Raw genomic sequence first — 17,155 nt, 5'->3', positions numbered from 1 at the left:
ACTGCCTCAATTCTGAAAATGAAGGTGTCAAATAGTTTGTCCTTCCGGAAGTATCTCGTTTGCTAGGAGGATTTAAAAAATTATGAAGCCGGGGAGAAACAAAAGGATCGAGTGCAAACTCAAGATTCCTTTGAAAGGGTGGAAGGAGGGAGTCGAGGTGGATGTTGTGCAAGTTAGTTCTTGATAGGGTGAATTGTCACCTACTCGAAGAAACTCATCAATTCCTCATCTAGATTGGTCATATCCACATTACTATGGTAGTCCTCTACATCTTTGAGAAAGTCATCTATCCCGGCCCCCATCAATAATATGTGTATCGACTAGTGTAGGAATGAAAATGTTGGAGTCCGACTTTTCAAAAGAAAAAATTTTTGGGAATATGATTATCGGGGAAAGTGTTGTTGAAATAATCTCGGCCGAAGCTCTCGATCATGCTAACCTCTCCATCCATAGACGAATCGGGTAATTGTGTCCTTGTTTTAAAAACATTGACTTCAAATGACAAGATGGCCAAAAGACATGGACATTGAACCATCACAAAGAATTAATGGCGCATTGGCGGTTGCGGAAAAGGGCCCTAAAATGATCGGACACGAGTCGTTAGCGACTTTCGTATCGAGGACTACAAAATCAGCCGGATAGTAGAAATCCACGAACTTTTACCAAAGACATTTTTCACTACACCCTTAGGATACTTAATAGACCCGTCGACTAATTGCAACGCCATTTTAGTGGGTTGCATCTTGTCTAGACCTATTTGTCTATACAAATAAAATGGGAGTAAGTTAACACTAGCCCCCGTGTCTAATAACGCGTCGTCGTATAGGAATCTCCTAAGGTGCATTATCTGATAGGGATCGACCCGGGGGTCCTTGTACTTAACAATTCCATTATGTTCGATAAGGTTGGGAATTGTTATGTTAAAAAGGCGCCTTTTGGTATATTTGTCTTTACGCCTAGTAGTACACAATTCCTTAAGAAACTTAGCATGATGTGGTAGCTTTTAATAGCTTCGAGGAAGGGTAGTTTTATAGTTAGATTCTTGAAAACGTCCCTAATCTCCTCGTAATTTGTATCCCTAGTTAACATGGCTAATTTTTGTGGAAACGGTGGTTTCTACTCTATATTTAGCAATGGTATCACCGGATGTTTAACCGTGGCTTTCTTTTCTTAGGTTGTGTTGTAATCGGTACCTCTACAAAGTGGTAGGCTCTTGAGTTTCTATTTCGGTATCTAGTAAAATAGTAGGTGTAGGGACTCTTGGTGGGGGTAACCATAGGCATAGTTACCTTGTTATCAACCACTCTGCCAGAACGGAGAGTGGTGATGGCATTTATCTCACCTACATTTTCATATTCATTACTAGTATTATCGGTTACCTCAAAGGCTGTGTTTGTTGTTTTAGGATTAGGTATTGCGTGACTTGGCAACACACCTTTGGTTTGGGCTTTATCTTGAGCCAACTGTTGGGTTAAATTATTAACGGATTGTAGAAGCTGTTGGTTAGATTGAGCCATGGTTTGGAAAAGTTTTTGGCTCACTTGTATGAAGGTGTCAAGGCGATCCGGTTGTGTGGGTGTAGTAGTCACGGGTGGTGTGATTTGGAACTATTTCACGTGAATTATTTATGGGTGGATTTTGATAATTATTATTGACCGAACGATACCTCTATTAGCATTATAATTATTATAATTACCTTGACCTTGTGCTTGACCTTGTCGAGGTTGCACTTGGTTGTTATAATTATTAAAATTACCCCGACCACCCTTGTCGTGGTGGAGCTTGGTTAAAGCCGCGTTAGCCTAACAAATTGATTATTGTACCCTTGAGGTGTGACTTGTTGGTTATTTCTCCAACCGAGTTGGGATTTTGTCTCCGCGGCGTTAGGTTCACTATTAATGGAACAAGCCCTGTTCATAGGCTATAGACGATGAGCTCGGGATGCTCGGGACTCCAACGTAAACTACATGGGTTTGAATTTACATTCATGACGGGGATAGGCTTTTGTTGTACGAAATGGCCTCTACCTTTTTTTTAGTGAGTGATTCGATTAGAGTTTTAAGCTCGAAATCGTGTTTAATTTCAAACATACCGGCGGCCTTAACTTAATTAGTAGAACTAGCGAGAGCGGGAGTAATCGTCGATTACCCCCCCAATTATTTCTCTTAGTTTGGTCCTCTAAAATTTATAAGCCTCCGGGGCTCCTTTACTTAAGAAACTACCCCATTCATTATATCAAGGACTTCTTTATGGTGATGTTGAAGTCCTTTGAAAAGGCACTTTGTCTTTTGCTAGGTTATGGTGTGGACACTCTATAAAAGCGGATCGGTGAAACGATTCCAAGCCTCTAAAATGATTCATGAGGATTTTGTCGAAAGAAATGAATCTTGGAAAGCATCTCATCCGTCTTTAGGGGTGGGTAAAATGTTCCATAAACAATTTGAACAAGTTTAGCCCACGAGTCCACGTAATTAGGCGGTTGGCTTAACCAAGACACCGCCTTTATCGGCTAAGGTGAAAGGGAATACCCTTAATTTAATTTGTTCCGCACCAACCGTAGGATGGTGGAATGTTGTTAGGACTTGTTCAATCCTACGCGATGTCCGATAAGGTTTTTCATGGTCTAAACCATGAAAAGCGGGTAACAAAATTAAAAATATTTGGAGGGATTCGAAATCCCACTGGTCCGCTAGAAACGATGCAAGATTTGGGGCTATCGCCAAGGCTTCAGAGAAGTCCGAGAGAGGAGTCTCTTTTCTTCCCCATTATGTCGGTGGTGTGTGTGAAATAGTAGCTAGAGGTGTAGTGTGCGGTATACTAGATAGACTTGTTTGTTGCCGTGTAATTACGTTTGTTGTTTTTGTTCGACCAGACCTTAATCTCATGCAAGACTAAGTTGAGCTTAACTAAACATGCAACACTCCAAACAATTATGATATACTAGTAGAAAACCTCTAACTGGAAATGCGAGGTATGGAAGAAAGGAATACCTGATAGCGTCCTTGCTTCGCTTATGAATAGCGTCTTGTTTACGCTTGTTCGGTGTATAGAGCGAGTTAGAACACCGAAAAATATGAATGATCAAAGTTTGAATCAAAACCGCCGAAATCGAAAAATTTAACCGCAGTATTTCGGCAGATATAGAAGCGCTGATTTAGCTCCGAAAATAATTTTCAAATTACGGATTTTTTTTAAGCGGTCGTCGCTCCACATGGGGGCGGTGGTCGCTCGGTGTAAATTCAATTACGATGTTTGGCCGGGTCGCTATATGTAGCGTGGTAGCGTTCGATGGTAAACGAAATTCCGAATAACTTAGCGGTCGCTCTCTCCTTGAAGCGGTATTCCAGGTATATTTTCTCGAATTTGTCAAAGCTGAAATGGGCAACCACAATATGAAACAACCAAGGGTGGGTGGGTTTAATGGGACTTAAAATGACTACTTCTACTATGAAAACAATGCTAAAGTGCAACTAAGATGGCGGTGGCATTTTGATAACTATAAAATGAATAGTCTACCTACTTAAATGAGCGATGAATTCAATCCGTAAGTAAACTAAAACCGGACTTTTGAACCTTATTTTTATCAAAGCTTCTACTCTCGATCACGAAGAATTGCACTAAGTGGAGTAGGAAGTTCGTTCCACTCCTAGTTCCCTAGCATGGATTGTTTTCTAAGTCTAAGAAATCGATCTTAAGTCTACCGAGAGCTTTTACGAAATAAGTAACTAGACTACTGCAACTTACCCACAAGATACAACTAGTCAATTAAATAAACGACTATGAAATTACTATGTGATTCTATGATAAGGGGTTAGAGGGGGGAATTGATTCCACCTTAACTCAACTTAATCCACTACCGATAATCGTCGTAATCCGAATTGAATCGCTACGCGAGAACAATTGGTTATTCCTAATCCCTAATTACACATGGCATTTCTACCAATTCATAACTAGCATGTGAACAATTAAACCCATTCTCATGGTGAACTAATTATTTACGTAGAATAGAAATTACGGCGACTTCTACGATAAACGGATTCAAGCTTTCATCAAGGCTTCTCAACCCCTCAAATGGAGGTTTAGCCTTGAATCATTACTGTAATCATTTCCATTTAGATTAAAACTAAACATAATATAAAGCATTGAAATTTACTTAATTTAAACAATAATGAAATCTAATTTAATGACTAAAATGAAATAAGGACAGGAATTGAAATTAGATCTAGAATTGGAAATGACAAAATCGAAATTGATAAAGAATACTACTTTATTGATCTAATCAAATTGAAGAGGAAGATTCAAAGGTTTAATCTAATACAATAATTTAAATGGAACTAAACTTAATTAAAATAATTAAATCTAGATCTAGAAGCTATTCTAATGGCTACTTTCTATATAAGCTATCTACCCTAATTCTCTACTAAATAATCTACCATTAACAATGAGCTTCCTAACCTAACTGCCATTAACAAAGAGTCAAGCTTTTGTTTTATACATCCGGATCCAAAATCGTGCATGGGCTTGGAGCCATGTTTTGGGCGGAGAGTCGGGCCCAAAACCCAATTCTTCGATCAAAAAAGGCCTCTTCACCAGATTCGGCTTCAATAGACTTTTTGTCCAATTCTGCTCCTCTGATTGGGTCAAGGCTTGGACCATTGCAAAGCTCTTTTCGAGCGGTCGTTTTGACATAAGGTAGGCCCAATTCGGTGTCCGTGTCCAAAGATATGGCATTCGAAGTTCTGGCGACTTTTGCTCCTTTATCTCGCTAAAGTGGCACATTTCTCGCACATAATGGACTTTGAAGCCCGAAAATGCATAAAACACGTAATCGATATTAACTCTTACTTATTATTCACATAATTGGTCTAACAATATGATTATTAAGGGGTTAAAACTACAGTTTTGGGCTCTTATCACTAGACATCAAGGTTCGGGAAGGTCATGACACATATCGTCCCGTGGCTAAAGCAAGGAAGACGCCGCAAGTGACATCATTCACGAAGAAAACGCCATTCCCCTAAAATGTTTAGCATGATCCAAAACATAACAGTTCCTATGTTCATGGACCGAGGCTACCAAAGGCGACGTTATATTCCCTTGGTCCTCGATCACGGAAAATGCCCGTGCCATACGACTCATGCAAAACTTCGTAAGTGTAGACATACATATTATCTACCCAATAGCACCATGGGTCTTGTATTTCAAATTGGCATAGCAAGTCCAAGGACAAATGCTTTAGCAAGAACACGGTAATTTCCATTGGTTCATTATCAATGTTGATGGAGAACACTTGTTCTCCATCTGGTCTCTCAAAGAAAATGCAGTTATCGTAAAAATAAGATGCTAGTGTTGGAGAATACAATGCATCAGGTCTTACCATGAGCGGCTATCTATTTCTAAAGTCAACATTTGACAATTTTAAACTCGGACGACACTTGAAGTGACGTCCCTGTCTGTTTCTTTTTTCTGCCGAACTTTTGTAAAAGCTTAGGTGTCCAACTTAGAGAAAAAAATGGGTTGAGGTGGCTTCCTAAGAGCATTCTCGACTACTCAGTATTAATGGTCTTTGATATGGGATAGGACACTATATATATAAAGAGCAATCTTATATAATAGGAAAATAAAATAATAATAAAACATAGGAAAGGGTACCTAGAGAATATGCGTGCTAAAATACGCTACAATTGAATAATTACATTATGAGAACAAACAACAGTCTATGCTATAGAATGTAAATACTGCACATTCCAAGTGCACTCGGAATCTCCCAAGACCAATTTTAATTTCTTGGAACACCTACCACGTATCATATACAAACTATCATTTCAGGACATGGCAAATGTTCTCAAGAGCAAGGCAATGATACCATCCAAGGTACATTGTTTCCAAGAACAATGACCCTGTCCAATGGTAAGCTTCCAAAGAAAATACTTTATACCTTCAATGTTAATGGACATTGCAAATTTGCAACATAGGATTAGAATAATCAACATATTTGTCCCACAGTAGCTTATACCTTTCCATCCCAATCTTCAACCACGGCTTTGAGTTCCCATTGAAATGCAAAACAGCTCCCTTTTCTATCATTTGGGGGTCGACATTAGTGTATCCCAGCCCCAAATGTGCCACTTAGGATCCAATGGTTCAGTCAGCCCATAGAAAGTCAAGAGTCCCGGTGGCAGTGTACCAAGCTTCCACAAAGTCCTATCAACATTCCTTTCTTGCCAATAGTGATAGATGCCAGTAACATTCCTTTTCCTCCATTGAACCAAATCAAATATATTCATTCCAAAAGCCCAACCACATGCATCAGGATCAAAATGCGAGCGTATGAGGGGGTGTGAGTAGTTCAAGTATTTGTGGTATCTGTGAAATGTCTCCATACATGTCTCAACAGCTCCATTTATATTGCCATTCAGATCAATTGAAAATAGAGGCGCGAGATCCTTCTGAACCACAACATCATCATCAAGAAATACCACCTTCTTCAGGGTGGGGAAAACTTCTGGAATATAAAACCTCAAGTGGTTAAGCATAGACAGGTACTTTGGGTTACGGAACTTAATTGGAGTTCGACCACCATCACTACTTCCAGAGAAGTAGTAATTCTTAGTGTCAGAATCTTGGAGTTGCTTCAGGACAGGAACATATGAAGCATTGAGCCAGCTAAAATTTTCAAACATCTGAACCTCAATCGACACTCCTCGGAAACTGTTCATGGCGAACCAGGCCCTCATTGGAGCATAGTTGACTTCATCAGTCACCAGGTGGAACTCAATCCTATCCGGATGATTGGAATTTAACGCAGTTGAGTTGACAATTACTGAAGTAGCAAGAATGTTGTCAGAGAAAACACAGAAATGGTAGCGAGTGTTATCTCTCAGTTTCTCTACAACACGATTGTCTTCAGTGAGTTTCCTCTAAATATTTGAGTTTTTGAACCATTCTACTGTCAGCCTGACACCAAGGCAGTATAGGCTTTTCGGGACTTCTTCAGCTACTATTTGTCCATACTTTGAGCTCTTCTCACTTACAGAGTTGGCCTGCTCTTCGGGAGACTGAATCTTTGCTTTCAGCTTCATGATCATGGTTGTACTGTCATAATGGAGCTGTTGAGCTTGGTAGAGCAAAAGTGCCATATCACGTATAGCGGTTTCTGATTCTGTGGCTGTTAGCGGTGCTCGCTTGATAGCAACATTGGACAGAAGGATCTGTGAGTTGCAGATCTGGGCACTCAATTCCCATGCAAATTGGAGATTATTGCTTTCTTTTGCAATTACAACAAAAGATTTTGCTAGAGCGATCTGATCACTCAAATGTGGGCTCAACATTTCTTCAGTAACATTAAGGCCATCCATTATTCGGCTATGCCTGTAAGATCTCTGCATCATATCATGAATAATTCAGATTGATCAATTAAGCAGAAATTGTCAACATAATCAGGAGAAAATAAAAACAGAAATGATATATATCTTTTCGACCAATAAAACTTAATAAATTGATAATATCCAATTTTTTCTAATCTATTGATATGATGCAAATAGTTACATCAATTAGCTAGAAGCTAATAGTCTAAAGACCAGACTCCAGTACACCCCACTCCCATCTAAGAGAACCTCAAACAGAAAATACAGAGCAAACCAAGAAACAGATAGCTACGAAGGCAACAAAACCAAAACAGAAGAACAAATAGCAACACAGAAAGCGCCACTCAAAAAGCACCACCATCTACCACGGCAACATTCTCCGCCCTATGATGTTCCAACCACCTTCTTCTCCTACCAGCTTCTTACCTAGGGCTGCAGACGGATAGTTTCGGATTCGGATATGCCTACATCCGAATCCGAATCCGAAATTTATTACTAACATCCGAATCCGAATCCGAATCCGACCGGATGTGTAAAATAATATCCGAATCCGATATCCGATATCCGAATCGGATATCGGATAATATCCGATCCGATCACTAAACATGGGCTTTTGGGCTTTTCATGATTTCGTGATGGGCTTATCACCGTGCAATCGAATCATGTTCTAAATTAACCTATTAAAAACTGCAGCAGTACCTTATTCATCAAAATCAACCTATTAAACACTAAATTAACATTAGGGTTCCTGTTAAACAAACTTCTAACTTAAACAAACTTCTAACTGCAGCAGTACCCTTAACATTAACATAGCAGTTCCTGTTAAACAAACTTCAAGTCTTCAACAATTCAACCTCTTAATTAAGAAAATACTTCTAACTTAAGAAAATACCCTCATAACCTATTACAAACATAAAAATCTATTACAAACTAGAGATCATCTCTATTACATAACATAGAAATCTGGTCCCTGCCCATACAACACTTTTCGCATCCAAAACGGTTCCAATCAATTAACACATTAACACCTGCATAGAGGTAAAATCACAACCAACTCATTTAGAGATTATATTTGAAAATAAATAATTAAATACTTCACGAAAACATAAAGAAACATATGTATCACTAATTACTTAAAAAAGTAGACAAGATATAAATTAACCTTACTAGTCTTATTCTTACCTTGTTTCATAGTGTCGAGACTAAAAGTTGTTCTATCACAAGTCAAGCATCCAAGCCAACAATCGGTACTAATGCATAAATGAATTAAGATATAAATAAAGTTAGACATGATGTAATTCTTGAATATATATATATTCTTAAACAAAGTTCAAGAGAAGGAAATTACCATTAAGTTTAGGCAACCAATCCTTCAAACATACCAACGCCTCCCGGAATCAACACCCAATGATGAACGAGAGTCGGTAATTATTCTACCACCTAACTAAATGCGGATTCGAAGCAACACTTTCGACACGAACCTGCTAGAAGATCACGTGCCATCCTTGCTAATATAGGAAACTTCGACCATTGTTTTTCCACCAAATCAATTGTCACAACCTTTCCATTAGCATCAAATGGGAATAAATCTTCTTCTAGATACTTCTCCAACTCTGTTTTGGAACTTTTGAACTTTCGAACGTTGTTTTAAGTGAAATTTTGGAAACCTTCATCCATCTTAGAACTCCCTTGGTCACGAGAAAATGAATTCAACAAACTAGAAGATGATCCGACATCAACCATAGAAGAATCGGACATTGCATACATGGTGTACAACTTCATTCAAAGAATTTTTCACATCTTCTTCTTGTGTAGACTCCTTACCATAAATCATAGTAAAGGCATACTCAATAAACTCCATCTTATAACAAGGATCAAGTATAACACGTAAACTCATCAATAAATTACATTCACTCCAATATTTATCAAATTTTTCTTTCATAGCCTTTGCCATATCACCGGATATAATAAAAATCGAGTCTAACCACTCAAGAATATCATGATGAATATCACAAACATATTTAAAATGCAAATTTGCAAATGGGTATTGGGCCGGGAGAAATGAAGTGTAGCATCATTGAAAACTTTCAAACACTCACAAATTTTTAGTTCCCATTTCCCACTCTTCAGAGAAGGTAAATGCTTATAGTCGGAAGCTAACTCGCTCAACGCCAAAGGCTCTACGACTCGGATGGCACTACTGAGCATGTCATAAGTAGAGTTCCATCTTGTAGGAACATCCATAGAAACCCCTTCCCCGCTTAACCTTATGCGAGCTAATGCATTCAAAAACTTTTCATGCCTACTCGAGAATTCTTGCCATACCTAGCACTCTCTAATCTTAACAATAAAAGGAGCAATCACATTCAATCCATCTTGCACAATAAGATTTAAAATATGGGCACTACATCTTATATGAAACAAACTACCATCAAGACATAAAACCCCTTTCCTCTTAAGCCAATCCTTGAGCTCCACTACCATAGTATTATTGTTAGAAGCATTATCAACGGTTATAGCAAATAACTTTCTATCAACATTCCATGCCAACGCTTGAGCCTTAATAACCTCACTAAGAACAACACCACTATGTGGCGTAGGAACAGTAAGATAAGCAATGATTTTTTTTCGCAACACCCACTCATCATCAATATAATGACAAGTAACACAACAATAACCAATATTTTGATAGTCAGGGGTCCACATATCAGTTGTAAAACTAACTTTTGATGGCAACTTATCAAAAAATCTTGTAACTTCGGTTCTTGACTCATTGTAAAGTTGCATGACATCCTCCTCGAGCGTGGTTCTTGAGACCCATTTGAACATAGGACAAATACCATTTATGAAAACTCTAAAGTATTCATGCTCAAAAGGGTAATCATGCTTAGCAACCATGCGTGCAAAGTCAAGTCTACTTGTATGCGTTGGGTCATATTTCCAACTTGCTAATTTTGGAGCTTCATTTTGCTTAAATGAATTACACAAAAAGCTTTTGACCAAGTAGAACGTTTCTTTATCTTGCAAACTTTCAAATGATTTCTCAAATCGTGGTACCCAACTTACTACTAGGATCAAAACTCTTTTGCAATGTTTACAATAAGCTTTAGAGGTTCCATCTCCTAATTTTTTAATTTCAAACTCTAGCCACACTTTTGAACGCTTTACCTTTCAATGGATCGGCACTTTCGCCAGAGTCGTTTCTTCATCCGACGATATACTAGCGGCAGCCATGATCGGCATCAATAAATAGTAGGCTCGTTGATAGGCGATGCCTCACACTACCACTAGGTGAAGGAGGATGGACTTTGCAAAGATCGTTGGGGTAGCCATTTCCACCTAGATAATACAATAAATAGAGTCAATATCAAATGGTTTAAGCTGTTTGACGCTTTTGTTATTACACATTTGCCACATTCTTACAACTATATCGAGAGTAATTGGGTTGACTTTCACAATAACAAACACTTGTTTAAATCATTAAGGGCATACCAATATGTTAAATGCATTAATAACAACACAAGACAAGAATGGCAAATATTAAAAGGTATAGTTTATAAGATTCTGGCCGTCCCCAACGCCCGAAAGCAACCGGACTTGTAGATGGTTCTCAAAATGTGCATAGAATAGATATCACGGGCATTGAGAGCTGATGTAATTTAATCAGTCTCTACTATTAGTCATCTAAAAGTGTAAAATGTAGAGTAGTATATAAACAAAGACGAGGTGTATCTTGACAAAGAAAGGCAACAATGGCGGATGAGAGAGAGCAAGAAATGAAGAAAGCCATATTTAGCCATGCCTTCGGAGAGACCAACGAAAGTATTAGCAATGCCAAACATTAATCTCCGCAGAAGCATGCATTCCTCTTCCGAATCGTCCAATTTGCAGACCTGTCTCGATACCGCGAGAAGGCGGATCGAACGGCAGATAATGGCTTGTCAACGACGGTCCTAGTCAAATTGATTCAAATTGAAACGAGGACGAGGGAAAGTATTGAGCGGCTTTAAGAGAAAAGACAAATTTGCAAGATTTGAATGGCGTGTATGTGTTTAATGTTGCAAAACGAGAGGATCTTCACAAGTGACAAAAAGCGAAAGGAAGAGATTTAAAATCGTTTAACAAACCGGTGGTTCTCGATTTAAAATCGTTTAACAAACTGGTGGTTCTCGATTTAAAATCGTTTATACAAGTAGCATTTTAAAATCGTTCTTGATGGTTCTAGAAGATGTGTTTGGGGACGAGTGTAGTAAAGACATACCTTTGCGTGTTGAAGAGTGGTGGTGCTTTGAGGAAGAAGAAGAGGAGGTGGGTGGTGGGGTGGTGCGTTGAGACTTTGAGGGATTTTGAGATTTGAGAATTTGAGTGGTGGTTTGCGGGTTCGCGCCCGAGATTCCGAGAATTGAGAATTGAGAGAAAGAAAAAACCCTAAACTAAATTAAATTTGTATTTATATTTTATAGTTTTAATATAATAATATATTTATATTAATTAAATCGGATTCGGATATTATCCGACGGATAGTACCAGCATCCGTATCCGTATCCGAAATCTGTTCGGATGTGAAAATTTATCCGAATCCGAATCCGATATCCGAAAATTTCGGATAATATCCTATTTTTCGAATACGAATACGAATCGGATTCGGATATTCGGCTATCCATCTGCACCCCTATTCTTACCCATGAACGGTCATAACCCCCTCCCTCCCTTTACTCACCTCCTCTGTCTCTAACTTTTTTTTTTTTTATTTATTTATTCTGATTGGTAAACAACATTTGTTACTAATAAATAACCAATCAAAAGAAAGTAGGATGAGGAGGAACCTTGATGCCAGAAATTGGGAGAGAGAGTTGTTTCGAATGTACCTGTTTCTCCATACTTCAAATCTTTCAAACGGTTCACCTACTTGAGTTTCACCAAAATCTTCAATCACAGGGTCAATGTCAGCAGTAATGATGCCTTCCACTCCCGTTTTTGTGGCAGAAATTTGAGAAGTAATCAGGCTAAAGATATTACTCTCTGCAGGAAAAGACAATCTCAAATGAGATTCTAGCGGCTCAAATTTGCAAATGAGTGCCAAACCAAGTCTTACTCTGTTTTCATATTCTTCAATGGGGCACTCAAGAATATGATTGAATATGGCTTCTGGGAGTCGAGTGAGGAATACATGCAACATGTCAACAAATAACTGCTCTATGTGATCATACATCTCTTTACTTGATGCATATGATCGGCCAACCTTGACTATCACAAAGGATGTTGTATATGTACGTTCCACTTAGACATAACTTCTTGCCTCCTCATACTCCTTCAGGACAGTTTGGACTTGAGGCAAGTCACACCTCTATTCCATGTCACACAATTTCACAAAATGAGGCACGTAACACATCAGGTCCAGTTCTGGAGGGCCCAATGCAGCCAGGAAGATGGAGGGCTCAGAATCAAGGTCCAGGCCGGTAGGACATGAGGCAAGTAGTCTAGAGGAGGGCCCACTACAAAAGTTTGGTCCCGGAAAAAAGCTGCTGGAGGAGGATCTTGGACCAAATTGTTTAAAAGTTGAGTTTCTTTCTCACGCTAGGACGGAGGAGGAGCTTGGATGCAGGTCAACCTGTAAGCAGATTCTGGGGAGTGATCAGTGCTAGCTATCCTGATCCTCTCATATCTGGCAGCTGGGCTATTCAAAGGCGGGAATTCTCTAAAGGGATTAGCCAGCCAAATCTAGTTGTGCTACAGATCCTATAAGAGAGAGATGCCCCACTCTCAGTACTACATCTAGAGCCTTGATACCTGATCTGTTTATCAGGGTAATTAAACAGGCATTACTACTGCTCCAGTCTCACTCCGTCTCTTCCATCATCCAAATAGTTTTCCACCTTTAAAACTATTTCGCCCTCTTCCCCCACATCTATTTGTCATTGTGTAATATTTGCAATGACAACCATCTTAAACTTTGCACCACATGAAAAGCTAACTAAACATGATAAAGCCTTTCTCTCATTACAAAGATAATGTAGCATCCATGTCAATATGAGAGTTTGTACTTGCATATAAGTATCGACAAAATATTCATTATGGAATGAGTGAAACATACAAATATAAATATGCTCGTCCCTTAACCATAAACAGTCGTGCCATTGTGTGGCTAACAACGGCAACCATAACACTACCTCTAGCCCTCTACATATAAAACATTATATCAGTTTGATACCATAACCATGCAACTGATCAAATAAATTCTTACAGATTCGGAGAGAGAACAGGAACCAAGAACCAGCTCTCAGCCTCGTGCGATGAAGCATTTTCTAGTTCAGGCATCACCGAAGAGCCCTCGACCATCTTATTTGACCAAATAGTTATCAGATCAAATCCTGAATAAACCCTCTCACAACAATGATTATTAAAATGATTATAAACCAAAAAGAAGAAATACACTTGCTATGATGATAATAACAATGATTATTAAAATTTAAAAGGAAGTGCTGATGGATATACATCTTGTTTATATGGAAAGGTACGGATGCATCTGTCCCTTTAATGAAAAAACTGTACTGACACTATACTACAAAACAAAGAAAAAAATAAATTATACCCCGAGTAATTCTTATCCGTCACCATGTTTAATTTGCAACCAAGTGAAAATATATATATATTTTTTCTCACTTACTCACCCCACCCATAGTGGAAATGAGAGCAGGTTTTTTCTTGGCGTTGGTAACGTTGGATGTGACCTGGTACCACTTTTATTTTTTGTTTTTTGATAGTCTCCTTTCTAACTTCTAAGGTGCTTTTAAGAAAGAGATAGAAAAAAAAAATGGGCGCATTTTAAGCAAAGGTAGGGAAGAAAGAAGATTTAATGTCTTACTTTTTTGGGCTTGACTTTCAAGAATAATTCCCCTAGTTTCTCAAGTTGAAACACTGTCTGAATTCTGACACTTGCCTGCCGAATATATCTCTCTCACCGTTATTAGGCAAGGCTGGTACAGTAACCTATCACTAACAGTCCGTCTGTTGCTTTCATACCTAACGGGAATCATGGGTATTCCCCAAGTCCATAGATACGTGTCATACACGCTCTTTATCCTCTCTAGTTTCATGTTAGTATGTTACCGATTTACTCCGACCTAGAGGCGCATGAATAACCTTTCCTGTGAGCTATGTGTCTCTAACATATTTTGGACATTGACGATAACACATCATCGTTTAAACAGTCAAGATGGTGTGTTTGTAACTTGTAAGACTGATCATTAGTTTTTCTTACCCACAAATTATCCTTAGAGGCCGATAATTTTCGTGTCGGAATGACATCCAAGTATTGTCCATATCCAATATATGTATCTCAGTATTGTCCATATCCAATATATGTATCTCCAATGATATCAACAGTTTTTACAATTGCCTATGTAGTTTTCAGCTGATTTGTTATATAAATTCAAATCCCTATACTGGACATGCCAACAGCACCAACAGAGCAGGATACATTATTTTATTCATTTTCGAATGATTTGAAAACAGAGTAGTTTTCTAGATTCAAATGGTCTTCCATAGATCATGCATTCATGCATAGTAAAAGTATTCTTTTTTTAGGGGTCACGCTTTGTTGATTCACTTTTCAGACAATGCGCTCCCAATAGCTGATATAAGCATATAACTCATTTTTTCCATCATTTTATTAATCATTCAATAGATCACCATTAAACTATTTTATAATTGAGAATTTTACCAAACACGTCAATATAATTCATCTCTTCTAAATATAGGGGTGTGCCTTAGTTGACTGAAAATTTAAACAATTACCTGATATAAATATTGACAAAATATGTTAAATACATATAAACTTCTTACCTTGTATCCCGAATATGACCAGTAAAACAGGCACACAGCTGAACCAAGTGAGTCACTATATGCACCTATGTACTGCAATGCGAACTGCATTACCTTCTTTGATGTCTTCAGGAGCGACTTCGAGTATAAAGGGTCAACTTTACGGAACACCATGGACGCAGCAGCCCTGTCTTCCCTGCTACATCAGAGGCTGGATTACCTACAGAAACAGAGTAGACACTTCGAACTGTGTCCATGTCCTCTGACCGCTCCCAACACTTGTGATCAGCATTAGGATCACCAACTCCTACATAAAGCTTGCCTGGAGTAGCTGTAGCACACTTCAGAAGGTAGTCTGTTGCCCACCAAATGGCACCTCCAGCACTTCCTAACTGGCTCCCCATGTGCCCACCATATTCCAATGTACTCCATGACAACATAGTAGTTGTGAATGCCATTGGGAAGTTGAACTTAATATTGTCTCCAGCATCATAGTAACCGCCTCTTAGATCAACCTAAATATCCAGTAGAGAAGATGTTAGAGATACAATGTCTAGCAACAACACTCTGCATAAACTGATGAAGCATAAAACTCTGCCCCAAAACCTCACACTTAACAAAATCACGATGAATCCTTAGAAATTCATATATACATCAGAAATTTATAGCAAATAAGAAATTGAAAAATATTGCTTACTTCTATCTTTCCTCTTCCCATGGTAGCAACGGCAGCAGAAGCAGCAACGACATCTTTAACTGCTGATAGAGCAGCTGCATCTCCTCCCCAGATTAAGGGGTATGATGTTCCATTGAGCACAAAATTGTTGATGGCAGTTCCCTTCATGTTTACAAAAGCAAAGCGTTATAGAAGGGGAATCAAATGGTAACTAATGAATAGCAAAGGATGTTGTGGGGACTTACAGTAAAGATTTGTCCATTGCCAAGCACAACTTGGGACACAAATTTCCAGTCGATGGTGCTGGCAGCCACTGTTAAAGACCAAGGTGAGAAGTTGGAGACTGTCCTCAGAAATGGTCCGGCGTTTCCTGCTGAATTTGAGGTCAATATTCCTTTCCTCATTGCATGGAAAGAGCCAATTGCTATTGGGTCCTTGAAGTATTCTCGTGGCTCCTCAGACCCAAGAGAAACTGATATGATGTTGACTCCATCTGCTATTGCATCGTCGAAAGCAGCTAAGATATCTGCAAGATTACATCTACTACCATACCAGCACACGTTGTACACGGCGATCCTTGCAATTGGAAGTCCACCTCTTACTTCACCTGCAGCGAGTCCATAATAGCTAGCACCTTTTACAACATTTCCTCTAGCTGTTGAAGTAGTATGGGATCCGTGCCCCTCAGAATCTCTTGGAGATTTGAAGTCAAAGCTATCATATTCACCCCTGCTATTGTAGAATCGAGCTCCAATGACCTTGTTGTCAAAATGAAGCTTTATCAGTTTCTAATGAAATTTGATTTGGAGTAATCATACAAACATTGAATAATATTGCTACAGAAACAGATTTACTTATTGCAGGTAAAGTTATCAGCACTCTGACAAGTTTCCTTCCATTTTGCAGGAGGAGGACCAAATCCTTCATCGTCAAAACTCTTTGCCTCTGGCCAGATTCCTATGGAAGTTTTAGTAGCCGTAAGGATGTCATTCAAGATGATCTAAACATTGCATTGTAAATGATGTTTATAACTTTGTATACGCACGCACCTGAGTCTAGCATTCCAATAATGACGTCTCCTCCCTTAGCCCCACCAAAAGAGGGTGTTGGAAGTCCCGTGAAGTCCCATGATCTTGTGGTATGAAGTTTCAGTTCGGTATTGGGAATTACTGATGCAACTCCTTCCATCTCTATACCCATTTTGAGCAATTTAAGAGTGAAGTAGATGAAAAAATATGGAACTTTCTATCTGCGTTCTTTGGTATAAGCACACATGCTAATCTCACCT

General features: G+C 38.8%; 1 protein-coding gene and 1 long non-coding RNA gene across 2 annotated transcripts; both read right to left on the bottom strand.

The window, feature by feature from the left end:
• Positions 1-5,657: 5,657 nt before the first annotated feature.
• LOC147475569 (putative galacturonosyltransferase 10) lies at positions 5,658-15,402 on the bottom strand. The gene is given in 4 exon segments (XM_086584822.1): positions 5,658-6,122; positions 6,125-7,382; positions 12,236-12,389; positions 13,612-15,402. Coding segments are annotated over 3 exon segments (1,446 nt in total). The 5' UTR covers positions 12,248-12,389; positions 13,612-15,402; the 3' UTR covers positions 5,658-5,946.
• Positions 8,136-9,183, bottom strand: LOC147475570 (uncharacterized). The gene is made up of 3 exons (XR_015209385.1): positions 8,716-9,183; positions 8,550-8,617; positions 8,136-8,395 (listed from the first exon to the last, which is right to left on the bottom strand). It is a non-coding gene; the product is annotated as an uncharacterized LOC147475570 (long non-coding RNA).
• Positions 15,403-17,155: the final 1,753 nt, after the last annotated feature.

Source organism: Coptis chinensis, chromosome 9 (genome assembly GCF_015680905.1).
Source record: "Coptis chinensis isolate HL-2020 chromosome 9, ASM1568090v1, whole genome shotgun sequence".
In the NCBI taxonomy this organism is placed as follows: Eukaryota; Viridiplantae; Streptophyta; class Magnoliopsida; order Ranunculales; family Ranunculaceae; genus Coptis; species Coptis chinensis.
Note: the sequence above shows the minus strand (reverse complement) of the source record. Positions and strands in the feature narration are given on the sequence as shown.